Source organism: Cervus elaphus, chromosome 25 (assembly GCF_910594005.1).
Source record: "Cervus elaphus chromosome 25, mCerEla1.1, whole genome shotgun sequence".
In the NCBI taxonomy this organism is placed as follows: domain Eukaryota; kingdom Metazoa; phylum Chordata; class Mammalia; order Artiodactyla; family Cervidae; genus Cervus; species Cervus elaphus.
This window is the reverse complement of record NC_057839.1, coordinates 19,984,396-20,011,075: the sequence shown is the minus strand read 5'-3', so window position 1 is coordinate 20,011,075 and position 26,680 is coordinate 19,984,396. Positions and strand designations below refer to the sequence as shown.

Here is a 26,680-nt window from a genome sequence, read left to right as displayed (position 1 = left end):
TACATAGATGACCATGTCATCTTCAGGCAGACCAGATTTGGTCTTCCTTTCTGATCTATATACCTTTTCTTTTCTTACCTTTATTGTATTATCAAGGATTTCCAGTTCCATGTTGAAAAGGAGTGGTAAGAGGGAATATCCTTCCTTTGTGCCTGATGTTAGTGGGAAAGCTATGTTTCTCGCCGTTAAGTATGGTGTTGTCTGTGGGTTTTCTGTAGATAGTGTTCATCAGGTTGAGAAACCTCCCCTCATCTTTTGCCTTTTAATTAGATTATCTTTATTGAATTGTAAAAATTCTTTATATATTTTGCATATAAATCACATATCAGATACTGTTGTTGTTCAGTTGCTGAGTTGTGTCCAACTCTTTGAGACCCCATGGACTGTAGCGCACCAGGCTGCCCTGTCCTTCACCATCTCCTGGAGTCTGCACAAATTCATGTCCATTGAGTTGGTGATGCCATCCAACCATCTCATCCTCTGTCGACCCCTTCTCCTCCTGCCTTCAGTCTTTCTCAGCATCAGGGTCTTTTGCAGTGAGTCAGGTCTTTGCATCAAGTAGCCAAAGACTGGAACTTGGACCATAAAGAAAGCTGAGCGCTGAAGAGTTGATGCTTTTGAACTGTGGTGTTGGAGAAGACTCTTGAGAGTCCCTTGGACAGCAAGGAGATCCAACCAGTCCATCTTAAAGGAAATCAGTCCTGAATATTCATTGGAAGGACTGATGCTAAAGTTGAAGCTCCAATACTTTGGTCACCTGATATGAAGAACTGGCTCCTTGGAAAAGATCCTGATGCTGGGAAGGATAGAAAACAGGAGGAGAAGGGGACAACAGAGGATGAGATGGTTGGATGGCATCACCGACTCGATGAACATGAGTTTGAGCGAGCTCTGTGAGCTGGTGACGGACAGGGAAGCCTGGTGTGCTACAGTCCATGGGGTCTCAAAGACTCGGACACGACTGAGCATCTGAACTGAACTCGTTTGCCATGAAGTGATGGAACTGGATGCCATGAACTTAGTTTTTTGAATGTTGAGTTTTAAGCCAGCTTTTTCACTCTCCTCTTTCATCTTCATCAAGAGGCTGTAAGTTCCTCTTTGCTTTCTGCCATTAGGGTGGTATCATCTGCATATCTGAGGTTGTTGATACTTCTGGCAATCTTAATTCCAGCTTCTGATTCATTCAGCCTGGCATTTGCATGATGCACTCTGCATGTAAGTTAAATAAGCAGGGTGACAATATACAGCCTTGATGTACTCCTTTCCCAGTTTTGAGCCAGTGCATTGTTCTTTGTCTGGTTCTAATTGTTGCTTCTTGACCTGCATACAGGTTTCTCAGAAGGCAGGTAAGGTGGTCTGGTATCCCTGTCTTTTTAAGAATTTTCTACAGTTTATTGTGATCCACACAGTCAAATGCTTTAGTCTAGTCAATTTGCAAATATTTTCTCCCATTCTGTGAATTGTCTTTACTTTCTTGATGGTATTGCTTGGTAAAGTTTTAAATTTTGATGAATATAATTGTTCTTAGTTTAATGCATGTGCTTTGGTATCGTATTTGAGAATGCTTTACCTGGTGCAAAGTCATGAAGATTTATTGCTAGACCTTCTAAGAGTTTTATGGAGTTAACTCTTTATGCTTAGCTCTGAGATTCATTTGGAGTTAATTTTTGCTTATGGTATAAGGAAGAGGCCCAGCTATTCTTAGGATGTAGATATTCAGTGGTTCCCTCAGTATTTGTTGAAAAGACTCTATCGAATTGTCTTGGTACCCTTGTTAAAAATCACTTGCCTTTAGATGTAAGGGTCTATCTGGACTTTAAAATCTGTTTCATTAATGTGTGTATCTGGCCTCTTGCAAGTACCAACACTGTCTTGATTACTGTAGCTCCACTGTAAGCTTTGAAATCTGGAAGTGTGAGTGTTATTTCCATATTTCTGTTACTGATTCCAATCTGATAACTTATTTGTATGATTTCAATTCTTTTAAATGTGTCGAGACTTGTTTTTTGGTCTAGCATTATGGCCTCTCCCGGAGAATGTTTGATATACGCTTGAGATGAATGGTTGCTTGCGTTCTACTGTTGTTGAGTGGAATGTTTGTTAGGTCTGGTTTGTGTATCATGTTGTTCAAGACATGTTTCCTTGTTGATCTTCTTTCTAGATGTCTGTTCATTTTTAAAAGTGGAGTACTGATATCTCCAGCTGTTACTGTTTCTGTTTGAGCATCCTGGGGTGGGCATGACTGAGGTCCACTGTGCTCGGCCTGATAGTCCTGGGGGAGAGCTTCTGCCCCGTGAGTGCTGCCAGGCTGGAAGAAGAGTACCCAGACCTTTTGGCTGTGCTTGTCTGGAACAGAGCTGCAGTACCTAGCTGGGGCAGATGAGAAATGCTGGCTGCCTGCCCCTGGTGGGGAGAAACTGCAGCCCTAGATTCTGGGGTCAGAGGGAGCTGCCTGTTCTTGGCTCATTCTGCCTGGAGTATAGCCTCTATCATTTTATGGAGCAGCAATGAGCTTGTGGCTCAAGTGCCACAGATTCTTGCTATTTTTACCAAAATTTAGTAGTATTTCTCACGTAAGTGTTTCTCTGTTTGCTGTGTGTCCTTAAAGACACTTTCCAGAGACTGTAAATGGTTCTTTTTTGTAACTTTTATCAGTTATAGTTTAACTGAGGAGAGGATCTATGGAGCTCTTCATGCCATTGTTCCTGAAGTATTCTCTTTTCTTTCTTTCTTGTTTAAAAATTATTTATTTATTTATTTTTGGCTGTGCTGCTTCTTCATAGCTACATATGGGCTCTCTCTGGTTGCAGCAGGCAGGGGCTACACGTCACTGCAGTGCGCAGGCTTCTCAGTGTGGTGCTGGCTTCTCTTGTGGAGCTCCAGCTTAGGCGCACAGGCTTCAGTAGTTGAAGCACGCGGGCTCAGTACTCACGGAGCGCAGGCTTAGTTGCTCTGCAGCTCGTGGGACCTTCCTGGACAAGGAATCGAACCCGTGTCCCCTGCTTTGGCAGGCAGATTCTTAACCAGTTGGACCGCTAGGGAAGTCCTCCTTTCTTTCCTTTAAACTGGACATGGAAGCTAGAGTGCTGATTTGATTGTTGCCGATCATTTTTGGTATTTCAGAGATGAGGTTGTATACTTCTTTTTGTATCACCTCAGAAGGCACTTAGCTCAAGTTGTGCAGCTGTTGGTGATACTATAATAAATTTTCTTTCTTGGTTGACCTGGTGACGGACAGATCCCTTCATTTTAAAGGTTCATTTCTTCACTGCATTTAGCAAGTAATCTGTGGGATGATACTTAGACACACTGGGAATATCCTGTTTCCCAACAGCTCTTCTTTCACTTAATGGTTTTAGTATCCATATTGATCCATGCCTGAATAAATTATATCACTGAGGGAACCTTTTTTGATTTTGAAATTCTTTTTCCTTCAACTTCTTTTATAATCTTACGCCTTCTTTTTCTCAGTTTATTTACTCACAGCTTTAGCTTTTAATAGTGGGGTGGGGTTATTGTTTGCATGGAATGTCTTAAAACTAAGGATAAACACAGGTAATGTAGTAGACTAAAAAATTGTCATGACTGAAATTAAAGTTGATGCAGGCCTGAGAAGTCTGTTTTTTGGTGACAGGCAGAGGTATTGGGTTTTCTTTATTTATTTCTTTTAATGAAAATTAGTTTGTTTTCAACTGTAGGCACATCTGTATTATCTTTGGACTTTGGATTTTTCCAGAATTGGGAAGATATCTTACAGAATCTAGCCTAGGAAGCCCACTTAGAAGGTTTGAGTGTTTTAGGCTCTTGGTCACATATCGCTAGATTAATTAGACTTTAATATAATTGAAGACTATAGTAGGTCCGGTAATGAATAAATCGAACTGACCGACTTGTGAAATAGTGAGAAGGGTGACTTGCTCTTTTAATTTTCACCTTCACCTTTCCTCATATTGTTCTTAGGGGAGAAAAGGAGTATGCATTTAGATTTTGAGTAATTCTCTTCGGTAGATAGTTAAGAGCTTATAAAATGCTCATAAGGAGTGTTTCCTCTTGCTTATGGTTTTGAAACTGTTCAAAATAATGAAAATCAAAACAACCTCAGTTGTATGCATAATTAATTAGAAAATCTAGGCAAATTTAACATCTTTCTGTTTGCTTGGTTGTCCCCAGGGTATTGATAATTAACGGGAACACTGAAAGGCAAAGGAGACATGGTTTTAACACGGGTGCGGGGTTTCTCTCCCCACACACAGACCTGTAACAGCACTTGCAGTGTGAGAGACTAGCTGCTCCGGCCTTCAGGCCTCCCTTCTGATGAGCCTGTCATGCCGTGAAGACCTGTCCGGTCCCTCGGGGAGTGTGCCCCTGGCTGTAGCTAACTTATCAGTCTGTCTGTCTGTCTCTGCCTCTCCTCCTGCCTGGGCCCCGCCTCCCTTCTCTCATGCCTTCCCCTTCTCCTTTTCTCCTTCCCTCTCTTTCAGTCTCAGGTCTCCAGTTTTTTGGAGGCTAGTTTTATGTCTGCCTCAACTGCCGTGTGGAGATAACGGTAGCAGCCCTTTTATATCCCTGTATGCTAATTCCAAAAGAGAGATGTTGAAGGTTGGTTTCCAGGTGTGCTGTCCTTCAGACTGCTAGTAGTCGGTAGTCATCTGCCTTTTATCCTAAATGAAGTTGACTTCCGCACTGTTGCAGTTCAATGACTCAGTACATTTCTCTCTGTTCTTTGTTGCCGTTGTTGTCCTTTCAAAAGAACTCTACAACTGAGTACCGCATGAATACTTCATACATAGGAAATGTAGTTCTTTCAGATTTCTGATGGATTCAGGAATCCTTTTCTCTAGGAACCTGTTATGGGAATGCATGGTGTGTTTCTAGGTATTTGGGAGCAGGGTGGTGTGGTGAGGCCGTTTTAGAATTCAGTAGGAAGAGCTGAGTTTCCAGAACCTTGATATTAGGCCTTGCTCCACCATGTACTAGTTTTCTGCAGTGATCCTGGGCAACTCTCTTGATAGCTGTAAATTCTTCCTCTATAAAACAATGACACTAATACATATGCCACATTTGCTTTTTATTGGTTTGGTATGGGATCTTTAAAAAATTTAATATGCTTTAGTAATGTGGCATTTTAAATAATCCATTGTGATGGGTCTGTCATTGCTGAATTGTTAATTTTTGAGGATACACTTAATCTGCAATTCAGGAACTGACTGCTGCCTAAAGCTTCCCTTGTAAGTTAATTAGTACTTGGAAATATTTCCAGTAGAAGTTACAAATGATGATTTGTTTCTTAGGCCAAAAAACCTTTTTACCCATTAGATAAACCACTCATAATATTGTTTTTGTGGGGGAAATGTACTCTGGATTCCAACTGGTATTCTAGAAACTTCTTTTTCATAGTTTGTTTTAATAAGAATATTTCACTCTTCCTCACACCTCATTATTCTCCATATTTTGGGGGAAAAGACCCTTTTCAATTCTTAACAACTATTTCAGTACTTGGCACAGCATTGGTTCTCCAAATATATGTAAGCTGAGCTCTCCCTCTCAGACTGAAATGAGCCTCTTGGAAGCAGGAATCAAAAACGAGAGGAGGAGAGGACAGGGCATATTCTTCTGGGGAGGACTTGGATGGATCAGGGTGCTGGAGGGAGGTAGGGATTCTGTCATTCCCATTAGACCAGATGAGTCGTGAGGGTTGTTGTTGAGTTCCTGAGGCGTGTCCAACTCTTTTGTGCCTCCATGGTCTATAGCCCACCAGGCTCCTCTGTCCACGGGATTTCCCAGGCAAGAATACTTGAGTGGGTAGCCGTATCCTTCTCCAGAGGTTCTTCCTGACCCAGGGATAGAACCTGTGTCTCCTGCATTGGCAGGTGGATTCCTTTCACCACTGATCTACCAGGGAAGCCCAAATGGTGAGGGTAAGTGGAGCATAAAGGTTAGAGTGCATAGATTGCTTTGTCATGAAGGTCTAGAGAAGTGTAAAGTGTGAAGGTGTGTGTGAGTGCTCTGCGTAATCTTTGTTCTAGGTATAAATTGCTCTGGGGGTTGGCAGTGGTCAGTGATTTTATTTTTTTAGTAGTAGCCCAAAACAGAGACATGGTATTTTTCTTTCTTTTTGGGGTTGGAGTAGGGATGAGTTCTGGTGGAGCCTTTCTCTATTATTATATTCATATGTTCTTCCTGTCTTCCAGGGGCTTTTTTTTTGTGCATGTACTAAAGTCCAGACACTTTAGTTTTTCCACTGCAAAGTCTTCACATGATCTGTTCCTGCCTGTTTCTCCAACCTTATCTTGTACAACTTTCCCCTCTTCTCATTAAATGTCAATTATACTGGCTTTCTTAGGTTTGTTTATAATATTAAAACTTTGCTTTCGATTGGTTTCCGCATCCAGATCTCTGCTTTCAGATTTTTGCCCGGCTGGGTCTCTCTTGTCATTCTCATGTCTCTTGTAAATGTCACTAGAGCAGACTTCTCAGAATACTCATCTAAAGTAACACAGTCAGAGTCCATCTTTAACGTTATTTTCTTTAATCACTACCTCCTATCACCTCCTAACACTATCTTCTTCCACTAGAATGTAAACTCCATGAAGTCAGGGACACCATGTCGTTCACAGCTGTATTCACAGCACCTGGAACAGTGCCTGGTACAAAAAGGTTTTCAGTAATTTCGTTGAATAAATCAGTTAATAAGCTTCTATGTGGTTCAGTGTGAAGTCCTTTATTGTTCAGAATTGATCACTTTTGTTAATTCATCAAGTATCTATTAACTATATATTGTGTGTCTTGTTGGGCCCATGGACCACAGAAAGGCAGAATTAGATCCTGATTAAGAGTAGTGGCTTTGGTATTCAAGTCCAGGGACTGCCACTTAGTAGTCTGTGACCTTGGCAAGCTAAGGTCTCTGATCCTTTAGTTTCCTACCTAACATATGGTGATAATAGTACCTACCACATAGAATAATCATTAGGAATAAATACATAAAGCACATACTGCAATGCTTGGCATGCAATATATGCTCAGATGCTGGCTTTTTAAAAAAAAAAAAAAAACCTTTATTTTTCTTTTGCTTGGGGGAGAATCAGTGAATTCCTGCTCTTCATACTTTAGACAGTTCCCTTGTGAGAACTGCAAATCAGTGCTGGTCGACCTTTTTCAGGAATGTGTAATGGAAGCTCCTGTATGTTTTGTCATCCACTGCATTACCAGTAGAGCTGGACTTTCAGATGGACCTCAGTTGTAGATGTTCTAAAAGTTGTGCTTCTCAGACTTTGACAATTATTAAGATTTACCTAGAGGACTTATTAAAGCACAGCTCTTCGTCCCAGTGCCTCCTGCTGTCAGCCCCTGTTTTCATTTGCTAGGTTTGGAGAGAGGATTGAGAATTTGTGTTTCTGTGAGGTGATGCTGGTGTTGCCAGTCCTTGATTGGTGCCACTTTGAGTGGGTTTTTCTAGAGTTGTCTTAATATGGTAGCCACTAGCCACATGTGGATGTTGAGTACTTGAAATTGGGTTAGTTTGAAATGAGATGTACCCTAAGTATAAAATATAGACAGGATTTTGAAGATTTAGGATAAAAGATGTAAAATATCTCATTATTAGTATTTTCAAAATATTGAAAGGATAACATTTTGGATATATTGAGTTCAATATGATATAATAAAACTAATTTCATGTGTTTCTGTTTCTTAATGTGTCTACTGGAAAAGGTAAAAATTACATACACGGCTTGCTTTTGTGTTTTGCATTGTATTTCAACTAGGTAGAAAAGTATATTGCTGTTGTCTTTATTTTCTTTAAAACATTTTAACTAATTAATTAGTTAACTTTTGGCTGCGCAGGCCCTTCATTGCTTTGCGTGGGCTTTCTCTAGGTGTGGCTCCGTGGGCTTCTCACTGCGGTGGCTTCTCTTGCGGAGAACAGGCTCCAGTCGCTGCAGCCTGCGGGCAGCGCAGGGCTCGGCCGTGACTGAGGGCTCACTGGTTGTGCTTCATGGGCTCTAGAGCACAGGCTCAGCGGTGGTTCAGCTGGAATCTTCCTGAACTAGGGACTGAGCCCATGTCCCCTGCGTTGGCAGGTGGATTCTCACCCACTGTACCACCAGGGAGGTCCTGCCTGTCTCTTTAAAGTATCTTCTTGGGCCTCCATAAAGTGCGTCTCTCTTTTATAGCCTATTTTTGAAATCATACATTACCAACAAACCCTGTAAATTGAGTGAAAATCCTTACACTTATTTTCAAGTGATAACGAAACACTAAAACTTATTCAAGAAGCTCCTGTGAAAGAATCTGAAAAAATATATATGACTTATATATATATTATATAAAAATAACTGAATCACTTTGATATGTTATTAAATCACTTTGTGTGATTTGTGATCAAATGTGATTAAATCACCTTGATGTGTGATTGACTTAAAACTAACAACACTGTACATTAGCTAAACTTCAATAAAAAATTTACCAAGAAAGTTAAAAAAAAAAAACCCACAAAAAACTCCTAATTAGTGAGGGAGGTAATATATGTTTTACAAGGAACCACCCTAATCATTTCTAAGATATAGACAAGAACAGACTACTAATTTATAACCTTAGTCCAACTCCATTGCTAATTGGTAATATTTGTCTGATTCCAGTTATTATATCCTTGCCCTTATTTATTCACAAAGGCTTCAAAATGATTAATTTCCTTAAAAGTTATAATACTTTGGGTCAGATTTCTTGTTGAATAACTTTTTGGGATCTTCCCTCTTCTTGAGTCATTGTAATTTAATTACAACTCTTAACAAAGGAAGTAATTTGCTTTTGACTATGGGTTAATGACTTAGACTTTTACTATCTGGAACATTCTTCAGTTTTAGACAATTGCTATCACAAACTGAACTGAACTGAATTGAATCACAAAGCTAACTCCCAGTCACCTCTGTACCAAGAACTAGTTTCTATCAACTTTTAATTTTCAGTTTTTAAAAAAAAAATTTTTTTTTAAAGGTTTTTAGACCATGCTGTGCAGCATGTGGGGTCTTAGTGACCCAACCAGGAGTCAAACCCGAGTTTCCTGCAGTGGAAGCACAGACTCAGTCACGAAGTCTTAAACACTGGACCACCAAGGAAGTCCTCGTTTTCAGTTTTGCTTTTGCATACTTTGTATATGTGTATTGTGAACAACTACATATACTTTCCTAACAAACAATCGTACACAATTTTGGAGATGATTAGAAACAGAATCCTAGAGAATTCAATAAATTCCTTATGTGTTTTTAGGATGGTTTCAGACACTATAATAATGGAATCACTCTGGTGTGTACTTAAAATAGCACAACATTGTACATTAACTAAACTTCTATAAAAATTTTTATTGAAGGATCCAACCTTTAAGATCTTTTCTAACTTAAGGTTTATATTTTGTTTGTTGGTTTAGGTCCTCTTGCCTCCCCCCCACCACCCCCCTCCAATATCTCTTGGGTATGCTTTTGTCTTTTATATTAAAAAAAAAAGTTTCAGATACATATTATTGGAGGCACCTAAGATGATAACATGAGGTACTTAGCAATCAGTCAAAGCATTCCTTTTTCAGTTCTCTTCCTTCTGGTCTTCTTAAGGGTAAAATGGTTAATACTTTTATAGCTTTTATAATGCTTATCTAGAAAAAGAAACAAAATAATTAGAGTCTTGAGCAGGCAGTGTTGTTTAACCAGAATTTAGTAACTTTGTTTTTTGTTTGTCATTGCCCCTCCCCCCTCCAACTTACTGCCTTGTATTTATGGGATAATAAAATGGCATTTTCTTTTAGAAATAAATTGGTTTAAGCAAAGGCAATTTGAATTATGGGGGTTTTAAGTAAGAGTATGGGTGGTACATGAAAGAGAAATCCAGCAGAAGCTTGAAAGAGTAGGTAAAAGATTGAAGTATGGGAGTAATTCAGAGCATTGAGGCCTTTTCTCCATTTTTGTTACTGTTAATTTTTTAAGTATAATGTACATTCAGGCATGTTGACTTGTCATTTCCAGGTTTCCATGGATCTCAATAGTGCCAGTACTGTTGTCCTTCAGGTCTTAACACAGGCCACCAGTCAGGATACTGCCGTGTTAAAACCCGCTGAAGAGCAGCTGAAGCAGTGGGAAACGCAGCCAGGTTTCTATTCAGTGTTGCTGGTAAGTTGTTCTAAAGAGTTTACTATTATTTTCGATAGAATGAGGTAGTTTATTTTAATTGTTCTAAATTAAATTTAACTTACTTTAGTGAAACTGATCCAGATGTTTGGCTGCCATCCCTCCTGCCACATACTAATTCAGGGCGTGGCTCTTGAGGATGTTTAAGAAATGTTTGTTGATGGTTGAATAAATAACCCCTCAGGGTACAGTAAGTCTCCTACATATGAATCTTCAAGTTGCAAACTTTTAACGATGTGAACGTGTGTGCCAGCCCCTGTCAGTATGTCAGCTGTTGCACTTACTACTGTACTTTTCAAGGGACTGGACTGTAAGATTAAAAAAAATTATGTTCATATTATTTGTGTGAGAAGTATTATAAACCTATTACAGTAGAGTATATAGCTGACTCCGTTAGTTGGGTGCCTTGGTTAACGTTGTTGAACTCAGGAACATATTGGATTTAAGAACGCTCTCTCGGGACACGACTGGTCTGTGTGTAGGGGACTTAACTGGTACAATCTGCTCAGCAGGCAGCACTGTGTTGATGATCTGTTTTACTGTGTTAATGCTGACTGGATGAAGACTATAGTGGTACACTTTGATGTTTTGTCTTCATCCTTCTCCTTGCCCCAGTTAGTTTACATTGTCAGAATTCTTTGTCAGAGGTCTCCCCACTGCTGCATTAGTCAGGTCTATCATTCTCACTTTAAAACATTTTCTTTTCCCCCGTCTAAAAATTATTTTCTTAACATATCTGATTTTTTTTCCTGGATATTATGGGAAATAGTATAATAATTAACACTGCTTTAAGTCTTTCTGGGAGTTTAAAGCTTTTGGATAATTAATCAAAATTGTTTTCTCATTGCCAGAATGAAAAGATGTCTTTTTGCATTGAAGACCTTTCTTATTCTTTTTCTTCTGAAAATTTGAGAACTCTGATTGGTGTTTGAGATTTAGTTTCTGGCCATGGCAAGGAGGCTTTGAATTGAATCAAAACTGATTCAGTATTTGTGACTGGGTCAAAAATTCAGAACAGAACAGTTTACTGTATCTTGTAAAATAGAAAGCTGTGGCATTACATACATATTTTGACTTCATGACTGAAAAGTTTTGATTGTTCCATTTGAGAAGATATACTAGTCATGCCTGGAAGGGAGATTAAGTATCCGAAGTCATACTGGGTATTCTGAATATAACATGAGAAAATTGTCTCTTTGGCACAGTAACACAGAGATAAAAAACAGATTAATTTCTAGAGAGACTGAAGAAAGTGTCGTCTTCTCATAGCTCATTCCAGCATTGTGTTTGTAAATTTGGGGCATAGTATGTAAATCTTTAGAAAATCTTGTGTCTTTACTCTTCATATGCTTATTTAAATGAGTATGCTTTGTAATTAGTCATGTGTTTTTTCAGACCAAAATATAAAAGAGTTCTGGAATTTCTTATTTTAGTTACTGCTTGACTTTGGGAGAAGCAATAGACTTGCTTGATACTTTCTGTGTAATGTATGAATTATAAATATTAAGTGCCTAAACCTGTTTGTTTTTATTTTTATTAGGTTTACTTTTCTTCTTAGAGGGATAGTAAAGTTTCTTTTAGATGGAGTATAGATAATAATAGATTTAAAAACTGCTGAATGTAAGTTATTTCTTTTTCCCCGTTCTCACTGTTTTGGTACGTTGGTTCTGTTTGAGCCTTAGCCATCCAGTTTAGTCTGGAGATTCCTAAATTTGTGTACCTGATCTCAGGTGTGTGTTCCAGCCTGATTTTTCAATATGTTTATTTAATATATATTTACTTGTATTGACACCTGCAGCTTTACTTTTCTTGGTTCCTTGGTATAGCTGAGTTAGGTTGAGATCTACCAGCTTCCACAATATTCCCACATTGCTTTCATTCATTCACTCATTTGCTCAATAGATACTTACGAAGTTTCTGCTTTGTCAGGCTCTGTGCTGGACTCCACTCATAAGGCACAACTCAGTCTAGTGTGGAAGGTAGACATGTAAATGGCTAAGACCTAATGCAATTAATTAATTAGTCTTGCAGTTAATGTGGTGAGAGAAACTGTGCTTTCTTTGGCAAGGACACTGGCAGAGGGACTCTGCCTCAGTTGTCACAGATTTTAAGGAATAAATAGGCATTACACAACTGTCTCTGTAGCTTTTTTTTGGTATGCACATGATTTTTTAAAAATAGGATTATAGTATCATATCTATTTTTAATACTTAACATATAAATTTTTTTTATATAGTGAAAGACATACTTCCACATCAGTATTTTTGACTTTGAGGTTTTCCCACACAAGGTTGTGTTTAAGAGGTCAGTTCTAGGGATTTGAGTTGTTCTAGGTCTGAATTGTAGTACAGTTTTAGTTAATATATCCCTACAATTCCTATTTGTCCCATCTACCCACTATTCTAGAATTTTATTATTATACATGCAGGGTCTTAATTCCCCAACCAGGGGTCAAACCTATGCTCCCTGCAGTGGAAGCATGGAGTCCTAAGCAGTGGACCGCCAGGGATTTTCTTAGAAAGCAATAAAATACACTTTAATTCTGTTTGTGATATTTTAAATTATACTGTAAATATTAATTTTACTCTTCTTATTTCATATACCTTTATAATTATTATAAATTTTTGGTAACAGTTTTAATAAATTTAAAAGGTCACATAACAGTTGTAATTTTGATTTCAAGGTCATATTGCATGGTTTAGCTTGCACAGTCGTTTTTGCACTGTCTCATGATGGTGGAAGGCAGGAATTGCCTGTATTGGGATTAACACAGGGAATAAATTTTTTGAGTAATGGTTAACTTTGATTTGAAATTATTCATAGCACTTCTGCTTTTATAATACTTGAAAATATTTTGTTATCTAACTTGTTGATAAGCATAATTGCTTTGATAAGGAGGATACTTTGAAATTATTTAGTTCATTCTGTTGGTGGGTCTACTTTTTCTTTCTAAATTTAGCTGTGTTTATTTTATTTATATAATTAAATTATTTATTTATTTTTTGGTTGTGCTGGGTCTTTGTTGCTGCCCGAAGGCTTTCTCTACTTGTGGAGAGCAGGGGCTCCTTTCCAGTTGTGGGGCTTCTCATCATGGTGGCTTTTCTTGTTGCTGTATGCATGTGGGATTTCAGTCATTGCAGCATGCAGGCTGGAAGGCTGGAGGGCTGGAGGGCATATGGGCTTCAGTAGTTATGGTGCATGGGCTTAGATACTCTGTGGTGTGGGCATGTGAGATCTTCCTGAACAAGGGATCAAACCCAGGTCTCCTGTATTGGCAGGTGGATTCTTATCCACTGTAGCACCAGGGAAGTCCTAGAGGTGTTTATTTTAGTTTCATGTGGTAAATTTTACTGTATAATTAGATTTGTTGTTTCAAGTTTAATTTTTTCTTAGGAAAAATTTAAAATATACCTAAAAATAGAATAGTGAAATGACTCTGTACATAGCCATTACTCAGCTTACATAATTAGCATACTCCTAAGCAGATATGCTTTCTTACATGAAACGTAGAGCTATAGATACTTAGAAAGTAACAATATATGTGTAATGATAAAATTTAAGTGAAGCATTTAGGTAAAAATCTGTCCATACTTAAATTTTTTTTGTTTTTAAATTTTATTGAGGTATAGTTGATGGTGGTGCAGTGGTAAAGAATCCATCTGCCAGTGCAGGAGATGTAAAAGCCGAGGGTTCTATCCCTGGGTCGGGAAGATCCCCTGGAGTAGGAAACGGCGATGACTTAGTGACTAAACAACAAACAACAATAGCATCATTGATTTAGTGTTGTGATAGTTTCAGTACAGCAAAGTGAATGGTATTCCTATACATAAACCCACTGTTTTTTTAAAATAATCTTTTCTCATACAGGCCATTACAGAATATTGGGTAGAGTTTGCTGTGCTATACGGCAGGTTCTTACCATCTATTTTATGTATAGTCGTGTGTATATGTCAGTCCCAACCTCCCAATTATCCTTCCCCTGGTAACCATAAGTTTGTTTTCTTCATCTGTGACTCCACTTTTGTAAATAAGTTTATTTATACCCTTTTGTTAGATTCTGCATATAAACTATATCATGGAGAAGGAAATGGCAGCCCACTCCAGCATTCTTGCCTGGAAAATTCCATGGACAGAGGAGCCTGGTGGGCCATAGTCCATGGAGTCGCAAAGAGTTGGACATGACTGAGCTCGCACACATGAGCTGTATTATATGATATTTGTATTTCTGTGTCTGAAACATCTATCTGTACTTTATTGTGATATATTAACTATACATTTAACTTATTACATGTTCATTCTGATGCTTTGTTTTTTATTTACAGAATATTTTCACAAACCACACTCTGGATATAAATGTAAGGTGGCTTGCTGTGTTGTATTTTAAAAATGGAATTGATCGCTACTGGAGACGTGTAGCACCTCAGTAAGTTCCATCTCTTTTCCCCTCTCAAGCTCATCCTTTTCACATTCAAGGAGGTCTAAGACTGTCATCCATTAATCTTCACTCTGTATATAAAAAAATTCATTTGTGCTTTCTTCAGTAGCACATATACTAAAATGGGAACAATACAGAGATTTATATGCTCCCTGAGCTATGCACATTTGTGATTTGTTTGATATTTAAAAGAAAAAAAGGTGTGTTAGCGACTGAAGAAGAAATGTGTTCTACATGGTTAATTACAGATCACTAGCTGTCTTACTGCTTTTCTCTGTGAGTTCTCCCCTGCTTTGGGCATAGAACATGTGGACTTCTCGTTGGCCTTCTGTTTTCAAGGATCTTTAATTTTATGGGCACAAAATAAATGCTGAAACATATTTGAAAAAAATGCCTTTTTTTTAAAGGAAAGTACAAGGCTAGAATTCTGGAAAATGTCATTGAGAAGGAACTTCCAGGTCATCTCTGTGTCAGCTGATGTTAATTGTCTAGTCTTATGCATAGTTGCCTCTGTGGTAGAAATTGAGTAGTACACATTTGTAATATCAGTTTCAGTTGTAACTACTCGGTAGGTGGTTAAGTGAGAAAATCTATTGTAATAGTTAATTGCATGTTATATGATTGATGGAAAGACAGTATAGACAGGACCCAGGAATTTGGTAGGAAATAGTAAACTTTGGTTTGGGGGAGAGGCACAAGAGGGAGTTTGTTGTTGTTTAGTCACTAAGTCACAGCTGACTCTTTGTGACCCCATGGGCTGTAGCCGCAAGGTTCCTCTTTCCATGGGGTTTTCCAGGCAAGAATATTGGAGTGGGTTGCTCTTTTCTTCTCCAGGGGATCTTCCCTGACCCAGGGATTGAACCTGCATCTTCTGCATTGCAGGTATATTCTTCACTGCTGAGCTACTGGGGAAGCCCTGAGAGGAGGGGATATGTATAAAATTATGGCTGATTCGCATTGACTTATAGCAGAGACCACTACAGTATTGTAAAGCAGTTATCCTCCAATTAAAAAAAATGTAAAACTTTGCCAAAGAGGTAACATAGTCTTTATTCTCCAGTAGATGGTACTGCAGCTCTGCAGTTTTTATGTTCATAGGCCCTTTTTAAAAAAATAGAGTGCCTCAAAGTGGGCTGTAAAATATGCTCTTGGATAATACTGGAAGTAACTAGAATTTTTAAGGCTACAGTTAGGATGCTGTAATATTAATCAAATCTTTCTTTTAAAATTAATTCATAATTTTGAGAGAAATGGAATGTTTAGTGATGAGAAAGTGTATTTTGTTGAGTTGTAGGAAACAATGCAGCAAGACATGTTTCTGTTGCTATGTCCAATTAGATTTTATGTGTCTCCTAAAATTAATTTTGTTTTACAAGTTATATGAAGAATAAATGACTGTCTTGGATGGGAGAGTGAATTATGATTAAATATTTCAGATTGTACTTTCATGTAAAGAATTGGAAACTGGAATTTAGTTTAAATTTTAATTAGGTAGTTAAACCCCAAGCTGTTAGTGATAATATTGAGATCCAAACTGGAAGGGAGATGAATGTACTTAGACAGCAAAGATGGTAAAAATGTAAAACAAAGGAGCAAAGATTTGTTATTGAACTCATATTTGAACTTAAGACACTTAAAAAAAATCTGTGTTCTCATGAAAGTGCCATCTTATAGTTTCTATTCTTACTAATATTTTCACAGAATGATTAAGCTTTATCATTACTACATAAAATGCACCTTTTACTGGGTCCTAATTAATTAGATACTGTCCAGTCTCTGTTTGGAATATAGTCTGAATTCTTCTAATTGAAAACATGCACAAGTTGAAGGTGTGTGCTAACTGTTATTGGAAAATTGCTGAAGTCATGAGATTTCTCAGGTTAAGGGCTTCTTTTCTTTAACAGGTATATATGTATATTTACATGGTCTCTTCTCTGCTTTGGTAACGAATCGTTATATTATACTCTCAATTTAAATTATGAGAACCATGAAAACTGTTGAATCTGCCTTCTTGGCATAGAAGAAAACTTGCATTTCAAGCTTGAATCAAAACATTTTAAGAAAAAGCATTGTTTCAGGGATTTGATTGACAGAAGGAAACTATTAAAATTGGAAAGTTCAGCAGCATTATAAAAAGATTAGGGGGATAATTTTTAATGGAAAAGCATAGACTTGCATTGGGCTTTGACTCCTTTTGCCTAGATATTTAGTATTTTTTTTTTTTTTTTTTGATATTTAGTATTTTAAACTGAGGTTCAATTGACATATAACATATGAGTTTCCAATATAATTACGTAATGATTCAAAATGTGTCTGTATTGTGGAGTGATCACCGCTGTGCGCAGTTTACTTCGTCCCCATTCATGTGCTGCTGTGCCCTTGGGTGGGTCGTGTCAGGCTCTTTGGACTGCCTGTCGCTCACAAGCCTCCTCTGCCCGTGGGACGCTCCAGGCAAGAGGACTGGCATGGGTTGCCATTTCCTTCCCCAGGGGATCTTCCCACCCGGGAATGGAGCCTGTGTCTCCTGTGAACCTTGCATTGCAGGCAGATTCTTTACCTGCTGAGCCATCAGGAAGTCACCACACAGAGAGAGGTTTTTTTTTTCTTGTGATGAATTTTAAGGTTTACTCTCTTAGAAACTTTCAAATACACAGTGCAGTATTATTAACTGTAGTTGCCAAGCTGTACATTATATCCCCATGACTTATTTTGCATTATAACTGGAAGTTTCTACTTTTTTTTTTTAACTCTTTTTACCTGTTCCACATCTCCCCTCCCCCCATGTTTATTTTAATCTTTGTTTTCTCATTTGTTTACTAATCTTACAGAAGTCACTGTTAAGATTAAAAACACTTATTGAAGTGTAATAAAAATGTGCTTAAAAAGTGCACACATGAAGGGTACACCTTGAATGTTTGTAATGTAGCACACCTGTGTAACTGCCACTTAGAACTAGGTAGAACTAGCACCCCAGAAACTTCCCTTTTGCCCCTTCACAGTCACCTATATACCCTCCTCAAAGATCTGCCGTCTCTCACCCGAGATTAGTTTTTACCTGTTTCTTAACTTCACACAAATGGAAGTCATAGTATGTTCTCTTTTGTGTCTGACTTGTATCCAGTGTTATAATTATGAGATTTATCCATGTAGTTGCGAGTGGCAGTACTTTGCTCTTTTATGTAGAAGTATAGCATCCCATTTTAGGAATGTATTACCACTGTCTGTCCATTCTGCTGTTGATGGGTATGAAGGTTGTTTGTAGTTTTTGACTGTCAAAGATAATGCTTCTTTGAAAAACCTTTTACATATCTTGTTGCATATATAAGTTTGAATTTTACTGTCATTTATGATGATCAGGTGTATGTTCAACTTTAGTTGTTGTTCAGTCACTAAGTCATGTCTGGCTATTTGCAACCGCATGGATTGCAGCACACCAGGCTCCTCTGTCCTCCATTTCCTGGAATTTGCTCACACTCATGTCCATTGAGTCAGTGATGCTATCTAACCGCTTCATCCTCCTCTGCCCCTTCTTCTCCTGCCTTCAGTCTTTTTCAGCATCAGGGTCTTTTTCAATGAGTTGGCTCTTTGCATCAGGTGACCAAAGTATTGCAGCTTCAACAGCAGCATCAGTCCTTCCAATGAATATTCAGGGTTGATTTCCTTTAGGATTGACTGGTTTGATCTCCTTGCAGTCCTAGGGACTCTCAAGAGTCTTTTCCAGCACCATAATTCAAAAGCATCAATTCTTCGACACTCAGCAAGTTGTGGTGCAACTTGCACATCCATAGACATCAGCTGGAAAAACCATAGCTTTGACTATACAGACCTTTGTTGGCAAATAATGTCTCTTCTTTTTAATATGCTGTCTAGGTTTGTTATAGCTTTTCTTCCAAGGAGCAGATGTCTTTTAATTTGCAGTGATATCATCTGCATGTCTGAGATTATTGGTTTTTCTCCCAGCAATCTTGATTCCAACTTGTGATTCATCCAGCCTGGCATTTTGCATGATGTACTCCGAATTTAAGTTAAATAAGTAGGGTGACAATATACAGCCTTGATGTACTCCTTTTCCTGGTTTTGAACCAGTCCATTGTTCCATGTCCAGTTCTAGCTGTTGCTTCTTGAACTGCATACAGATTTCTCAGAAGACACATATGCTCATCTGGTATTCCCATCTCTAAGAATTTTCCACAATTTGTTGTGATCCACACAGTCAAAGGCTTTAGCATATTCAATGAAGCAGAAATAGATATTTTTCTTGCTTTCAACTTTAGTAGATACTATCAGTTAGTTTTGTAAGCTATTTTTACCAGTTTGCCCTTCCACCAGTAGCATGAGTGTTGACATTTGCTCCACATTCTCACCATAGTTGGTCTGGTTTGTTTCATTTTAGTCATGCTGGTGTGCTTGGAAATTACTGCATTTTCCTTATAGACAATGAGTAGTTTTTTCATATACTTGCTAGTCTCAAGAGAGTTCCAGAAAAATATCTACTTTTGCTTTATTGACTTCGCCAAAACCTTTGACTCTGTGGATCACAACAAACTGGAAAATCCTTAAAGAGATGGGAATACCAGACCGCCTTACCTGCCTCCTGAGAAAACTATATGCAGGTCAAGAAGCAACAGTTAGAACTGGACATGGAACAATGGACTGGTTCTAAATTGGGAAAGGAGTATGTCAAGGCTGTATGTTGTCACCCTGCTTATTGAACTTATATGCAGAGTACATCATGCAGAATGCTGGGCTGGATGAAGCACAAACTGGAATCAAGATTGCTGGGAGAAATATCAATAACCTCAGATATGCAGGTAACACCACCCTTATGGCAGAAAGCGGAGAGGAACTAAAGAGCCTCTTGAAAGTGAAAAGGAAAGTGAAAAAGCTGTCTTAAAACTCAGCATTCAAAAAACAAAGATCATGGCATCTGGTCCCATCACTTCATGGTACACGGATGAGGAAACAATGGAAGCAGTGACAGACTTTATTTTCTTGGGTTCCAAAATCACTGCAGATGGTGAGTGTAGCCATGAAATTAAAAGATGCTTGCTCCTTGGAAGAAAAGCTACAACAAACCAAGATAGCATTATAAAAAGCAGAGACATTACTTTGCTGACAAAGGTCCGTCTAGTCAAAGCTATGGTTTTTCCAGTAGTCATGTATGGATGTGAGAGTTGGACTGTAAAGAAAGTTGAGTGCCAAAGAATTGATGCTTTCGACAGTGGTGTTGGAGAAGACTCTTGAGAGACCCTTGAACTGCTAAGGAGATCAAACCAGTCAATCCTAAAGGAAATCAGTCCTGAATATTCACTGGAAGGACTGATGCTGAAGCTGAAGCTCCGATACTTTGGCCACCTGATGTGAAGAACTGACTGATTGGAAAGGACCCTGATGCTGGAAAGATTGAGGGCAGGAGGAGAAGGGGACGACAGAGGATGAGATGGTTGGATGGCATCACCGACTTGATGGACATGAGTTTGAGCAAGCTCCTGGAGTTGGTGATGGACAGGGAAACCTGGCATGCTGCAGTCCATGGGGTCAGAAAGAGTCGAATACGATTGAACAACTAAACTGACCGGACTCGTCCTCATTAGCTCTTCTTTTGTGAAGGACCTGCCATTTGCACATCTAAAAAAATGGAACTATCTTATTGATTTATGGAACTTTATATATATTTGGGTAGAAGTCCTTTGTTGAATATACATATTGAAAATATCTTCTCCTGTTTCATGACTTGCCTGTTCACTTTCTTACTGGTATTTTTTGATGAAACTCAGTTTTAATTTAAGTTCAGTTTAGCTACCTTTCTTGTTGTAATTCATTCTTTTGGGATCTGTTTACAAAGTTTTTGCTCAACACAACGTCATGAAAATGTGTTTTCTGCTAGAAGCTTTGTTTTGCTTTTCAGATTTTGGTGTATGGTGTGTCTGTCATTGCTGTGTAAGGTAAAGATGTGAAGTAGGGCAGCTCCATGTGTTTTTTCCCTGTCGCATTTCAGTGATTCCCTTATAACCTATCAGGCACTTTACACATAGGGGTCTGTTTTTGGATTTCTCTACTTTAACTTGTTGACCTATTTGTCTCTCATTGCTTTAGGTATTGTACTTTATCAGGCTTAATGTACTTTTAGTTACTTTTTTGAATTTAATTTGACTGTTCTTTTTCTAGCTTTTTTAAATGGAAGCTTAGGTAGTTTTCAGTTTTTCTTCTATATGCATTTAAAACATAAGGCTTTTTTTTATAATTGTGACTTTAGTTCAGTTTCATAAGCCTCAATATGTAGTATTTTCATTACCATTTAGTCAAAAATATTTTAAAATTTTGATTTCATTTTAGACCCATGGGTTAGTTAGAAGTATATCATGTAATTTCCAAACATGTGGGACTTTTTTTGTTTTCTGTTAATGATTTCATTCTTTGGACTATGCTGTCTTATTTTATGATCCCAACATATGGTATGTTGGTAAATGTTCTGTATGCATTTGTAAACCATGTATGTTTGCTGTTGTGGATTGTAATGTTTTATTATGTTTATCAGTTAGGTCAAATTTGTTAATTATGTTATTCAAATCCTTTATATTATTACTGATTTTGTGCTGCTTTTTCATCAGTTACCAAGAGAGGTACATTAATCTTCAAATATAACTCTAGTCTTGGTCTTCATTGTCACATAGCCTTATTTTCAGGTGTCTCTTCTGTGTCTATGTTCAGAATTTTCTCTTCCTATGAGTGGCACCAATCATTGGACTAGGGCCTACTCTAATCCAGTATGACCTCATTTTAGTGTGATTGCATCTGCAAAGCCCTTCCAAATAAGGTCACATTCACAGGTATTTGGGGTTAGAACTTGGACATACCTTTTGGTGGAGTGGGGGGCACATTTCAACTCAACAGATGCCTTAAAACATTAGAAAAAATTGTATGCAACTTTTATATAGCTAATTTTTGGGGAGTGATTCATTCACTAACAGCTACTTTATCATAGCCAGAATAGAAAACCTTAAAATGAAGGGTTTAAAATTTAATTTTAAAATAAAACATTCATATAATTCAAAATATGTGCAGTCTTATACAGTGAATATTTGCCATATCTGTCCTTTTGCTGTCTAGTTGCCTTCCTCATTTGCGGTCAAAATTATCAGTGTTATGTTCAGCCTTTTAAGACATGGCTTCTCTAGTTTCGGACCGCGGACTCTAGAGCACATGGACTCAGTTTCGGACTCTGGCGTCTTAGTCCCACCAAGGATCGAACTCAGGCCCCTGCTTTGGGAGCCCAGAGCCTTATACACTGGGCTACCAGGGAGGTCCCTGAAAGATTTTAAGCTGCTTGATTTAACAAGTTTTCCATACCAAATATTCTCTTGTTTCTGATCCTCTCTTCCACAGAGAATTTTGTAAAGAAGTCAGTGTAAGACTAGCATTTATTTATAGATTTTTTTTAAAAGCCAGACATTAAATGTTTTAGTCAGCAGCTGTTTTTATATCAGTAGAAGCAGACATCAGAATATCACCTTCTATAGTCTAGACTTGTCTTATTTCCTAGTAGTTTCTGCACTGTTTTGTGCTTCCTATTTATTCAGCTGTGAAGGAAGTTTGAATTACCTGATGTGTCAGTATACAAGAAATGGAAATAATTCTGTTTAATTACCCGAACAATCAGGGCCACATTGTTTGAAAGACTTTTTATTGTTAAAATTCTGTCATGCTTACCTGCATTCATAATTTTGCAGCGTTCTCTTGCATAATAAACATGTCTTTTTACAGTGCTCTCTCAGAGGAGGAGAAATCTACCTTGCGTGCAGGACTAATCACCAACTTCAATGAACCGATAAACCAGGTTAGTGAGAAAATGAGTGCCAACTGTTCTTCCCTTTCCCTTGGTTTTTTTCCTTCTTTTCCAAACTAACTTTGGTTCTTTGCTTTAAAAATAAAATTTTATTACATAATGCTCACTTGTGATGTTTATATACACTTCTCTGATGGTTTTTAAATTTTGATATCCAATTCTAGCTGTGAAGAATTTTGATTAGATTTGGCTCTTACTGATTTAAAACTCAGAATCATTTGAAGATACACCTATATATTTTTTAACTTCCCAGTTTTGGAGCCAATATTGAAATTATCTCTCTGTATATTAATTATTGAAATAATCCCCCCCCAATTACAGGATGGCTTCTGATTTTTTTTTTAAAAGATTTGTTTTTTTTTAATTTTTGGTTGTGCTAGGTTTTCTTTGCAGTGCACAGGCTTCTCAGTGAGGTGGCTTCTCACAGGCTTCTCGGTGAGGTGGCTTCTCACAGGCTTCTCAGTGAGGTGGCTTCTCTCGTTGCGGAGCCCGGGCTTTAGGCATGCAGGACTCAGTAGCTGTGCCTCGTGAGCTCTAGAGCACTGGCTCAGTAATTGTGATGCATAGACTTAGTTGCTCCACGGCATGTGGGATCTTCCCAGGCCAGGAATTGAACCCATTTCCCCTGCATTGGCAGTCAGATTCCCCACCAGCAGACCACCAGGGAAGTCCAGACTTCTGAATTTTGTCTGTTTCCCTCATCACATTTTCACTTCTTACTACTCTGTGGGGGATAGATAGTGGATTATATAATTTTATTTTTTCTTTCCCTTTTAGTGAGATTTTTCTTTTAAGAATAAAATAAGTTTGCTTATGATACAAAAATTATATTTTCCAAGTTACTATTTCTTACATTTGATTCTTTTCATTTGACTCTTAAAGCACACTGTATTAGGAGGTGTATCCAATGTAGTTTTATCTAAACCTACTTACATGATCTGAGTTCTTTTTTTTTTTTTTTTTTTTGCAGTTTCTCAGCTAAGGAGAATTGATGAAAGTTGGAGAGGAACAGAGTTACTCTCTGTGGGGAAGGAGGTGGTTGTCAGGGAGGGGCTTGGGTAATTGAGGGGTAAACCATTGCTTAGGTTTTCTGTCAACCAATATTTTGAAACTCTGATCTGAACAAATATCATTATGTGAATACCTAATATTGATATTCATTTCCACTCTTAGATCAGTGGTTCTCAAAGTTTACATCCTTAGAACTTCCTTATACTGCTGAAATAAAACATGGAAGAGTTATATATGTTGATGTTTATTGTACTAGAAATTAAAAATGATAAACCTAAAACATTTATTAATATGGATTGAATTTTAAAAAGTGAACTGTAATTTTACATAGTGAACGGTAGCTATTTCCCCAAACAATAAATATTTAATGAAGAGAGTAACATTGTTCTGCATTTTTGCATATCTTTTTACTGTCTGGCTACTTAAAAAATGTCTAGAATTTCAAATATATCTAGTATTTACTATGTTGTGATGTTATTTTAGAAGTTATAGAAGGGTTGACCTCATAGAAAAGATCCTAGGCCCCCCAAGGTCCCATAGACCACATGTTGAGAGCTACTGTCTTAAACATTTGTTCAGTGAAATCTTACTTATTTTTGTTAAATGTATGATTCACTAAGAAGGTAATTTTCAGCTGTGAACATATTCCTTACCTATTGCTTTAATTTCATGTTTATTTCTGAAAGTTAATTTTTTTTCCTTTAGATTGCAACTCAGATTGCCGTGCTGATTGCAAAAGTTGCTCGATTGGATTGTCCTCGACAGTGGCCTGAACTGATTCCCACTCTTATAGAATCTGTGAAAGTCCAAGATGATCTTCGACAACACAGAGCATTACTTACCTTCTATCATGTTACCAAGACTCTGGCGTCTAAACGACTAGCTGCTGATAGAAAACTGTTTTATGATGTAAGTGATTTAATGGAATTAAATTTGATAATGAAAACTGTGCTACTTGTATTAAAATCATAATGAAAACAGTGCTACTTGTATTAAAATGTAATTTTTCCTCTAGATATCTTACTGGTGGATTATTAATTTTTCCTGATTGACCTCAGAAGGGTCATAATAATAGATAACATCTGAAAGGTTTTAAGCTGGATTGTGTGTGATATGACCAGTAAGGTCACTTAGTTGCCAATGAGGGGGATTAATCAATGGAGAACAGTCTGAAGGCAGAAAGACTGGTTTGAGGCTGCTGAAGTAGTGTTCAGATGCAATGATAAAGCTCTCAAATGAAGAAGTGGTAAAGAGAACATTCAGGAGCATACAGAGGTGAGATTTAGGAAGTTAAAATTGACTTGTCTGGGTAAGTGGTGGATGTAGGAAGCAGTCTGACACAGCTTGTGGCATCTGTCAGTGTTTTAGCACTATTCATTGAAAAAGCTCTTTCTTTCCTTCATTCAGTTGCTTCGGTGCTTTTGTATTTCATTGTTTTGAACTACCGAATAGCGATTTTCATATTTTCAGCATAACATTTTAAACTGCCAGATAACAGTGGGAGTCTCCAGGTTTTGTTTTTGGCCACACTGTGGCTTGTGGATTTTAGTTTCTTACCCAGGGATTGAACATGGGCCCTTGGCAGTGAGAGCATGGAGTCCTAACCACTGGACCAACAGGAATTCCCTCCAAGTATTTTTAACAGTGTCCTTGCTTACCTTCGGAATCCTCACTTTGAGGATATGACTTAGGAATTTGAATTTTTAATAGGCTCCCCAGGTGATTCTTAAGACACCAAAGTTTAAACCAGAACCATATTATGTCCTCTTTACTTTTAACCCAGTAGGTGTAAATAGCCAATTTTCTGTTTATCTGAGGATACTGAATTTAAGAGAAATTCTTCCTGTTAAAGGTTTCATTTTAAATCCTTGTCACTTTTACTTGATACCTAACAAGGACTAAAGAAATGGACATTTTATCTTCTCAAGTCTTTCTGTGAATTTCTTGACTTTTCTCATTTTTATTCCCAACTTAGTCCCCTTCACTTTTATATAGAAGTTTTAATGTGTGTAAGATTCTGGGTTACAATTACTCTTTATTGAAGGGTTCCCTTCTATGGAAGTCTTACTTCTTGGTTTGGCTTTCTCAAGTTGTACTCTCCTAATGTATTGCCTTGGTTTTCAAATATAATGTGTATTTAGCCTACTCTGTCTCTACAAAGTATATCTAAATTAGCCTTATTCTGTAAAACTTGTTTGGGTTAGCTTCCTGTCCACTTCAACTTTCTTGCTTGGTTTTCTTGTAGTGTGAGGCTCTTTCCTCTCTATATAGAATTAAATATAGGTCTACCTAGCATCTTGTACTTACATCCAGCATAGTATTTATTGCACTGTACATTACATTATAATTACATTTTAATTGTTGATTCACCCTTTCTGAGATCCACCACACTGAATTTTATGAGGGAGTACTGTAGCTGTTATTGTTAGAATTATTATTATAGTCCTATTGTCTAGCCCAGAAGAATGCACATGAGCAGATGGTGCACAATACCTGTTAAATGAATAAACAGTAGAGGAAGAGATTTGTTCTTAGATACATTCTAGATTTCAAAATGGTATGGTATAGAACTTCAAAAAGCAGGAGTTGGGGAGTATATACTAAACTCAAGATATCTGGAAAAAATAATTCAGTGTAGCACCTTTTATTTTGGAATGGAGTAGCTGAACCTGGAAACATGAAACATAGTAGGGACTAGGATGGAAATCTTGTCTAATGGGGTTGGGGAACAAGAAGCATAGTTTATTGAAGGTAGCATATATAGGAAGATATTATTATAAAGAGCAAATTTGCTAGTAAATTAAACGGCCCAACTATTTTGGTAATCTGAAGTGTGGGAAAATCTTTTTAATAATGTGGTTACTTTAATGCTAAGATGGTCTTTATGTACTAAATTCAGTTCAGTTAAGTTCAGTCACTCAGTTGTGTCCAACTCTTCGCGACCCCATGAATCACAGCACGCCAGGCCTCCCTGTCCATCACCAACTCCTAGAGTTTACTCAAACTCATGTCCATCGAGTTGGTGATGCCATCCAGCCATCTCATCCTCTGTCATCCCCTTCTCCTCCTGCCCCCAATCCCTCCCAGCATCAGAGTCTTTTCCAATGAGTCAACTCTTTGCATGAGTGGGCCAAAGTATTGGAGTTTCAGCTTCAGCATCAGTCCTTCCAATGAACACCCAGGACTGATCTCCTTTAGGATGGACTGGTTGGATCT

At 37.8% G+C, this 26,680-nt stretch overlaps 1 protein-coding gene across 2 annotated transcripts in view; it reads left to right on the top strand.

Moving 5' to 3' along the window:
* The window catches only part of IPO11 (importin 11), a 197,501-nt gene that overhangs the window by 12,311 nt on the left and 158,510 nt on the right, over positions 1-26,680 (top strand). For both annotated transcript variants that reach the window (XM_043887205.1, XM_043887206.1), the window contains exons 2-5: positions 10,011-10,154; positions 14,495-14,595; positions 22,372-22,444; positions 24,170-24,373. In XM_043887205.1, coding sequence (XP_043743140.1) covers positions 10,017-10,154; positions 14,495-14,595; positions 22,372-22,444; positions 24,170-24,373 — 516 coding nt within the window. In that variant the 5' untranslated portion in view covers positions 10,011-10,016. The remainder of the gene's footprint in view (positions 1-10,010; positions 10,155-14,494; positions 14,596-22,371; positions 22,445-24,169; positions 24,374-26,680) is intronic.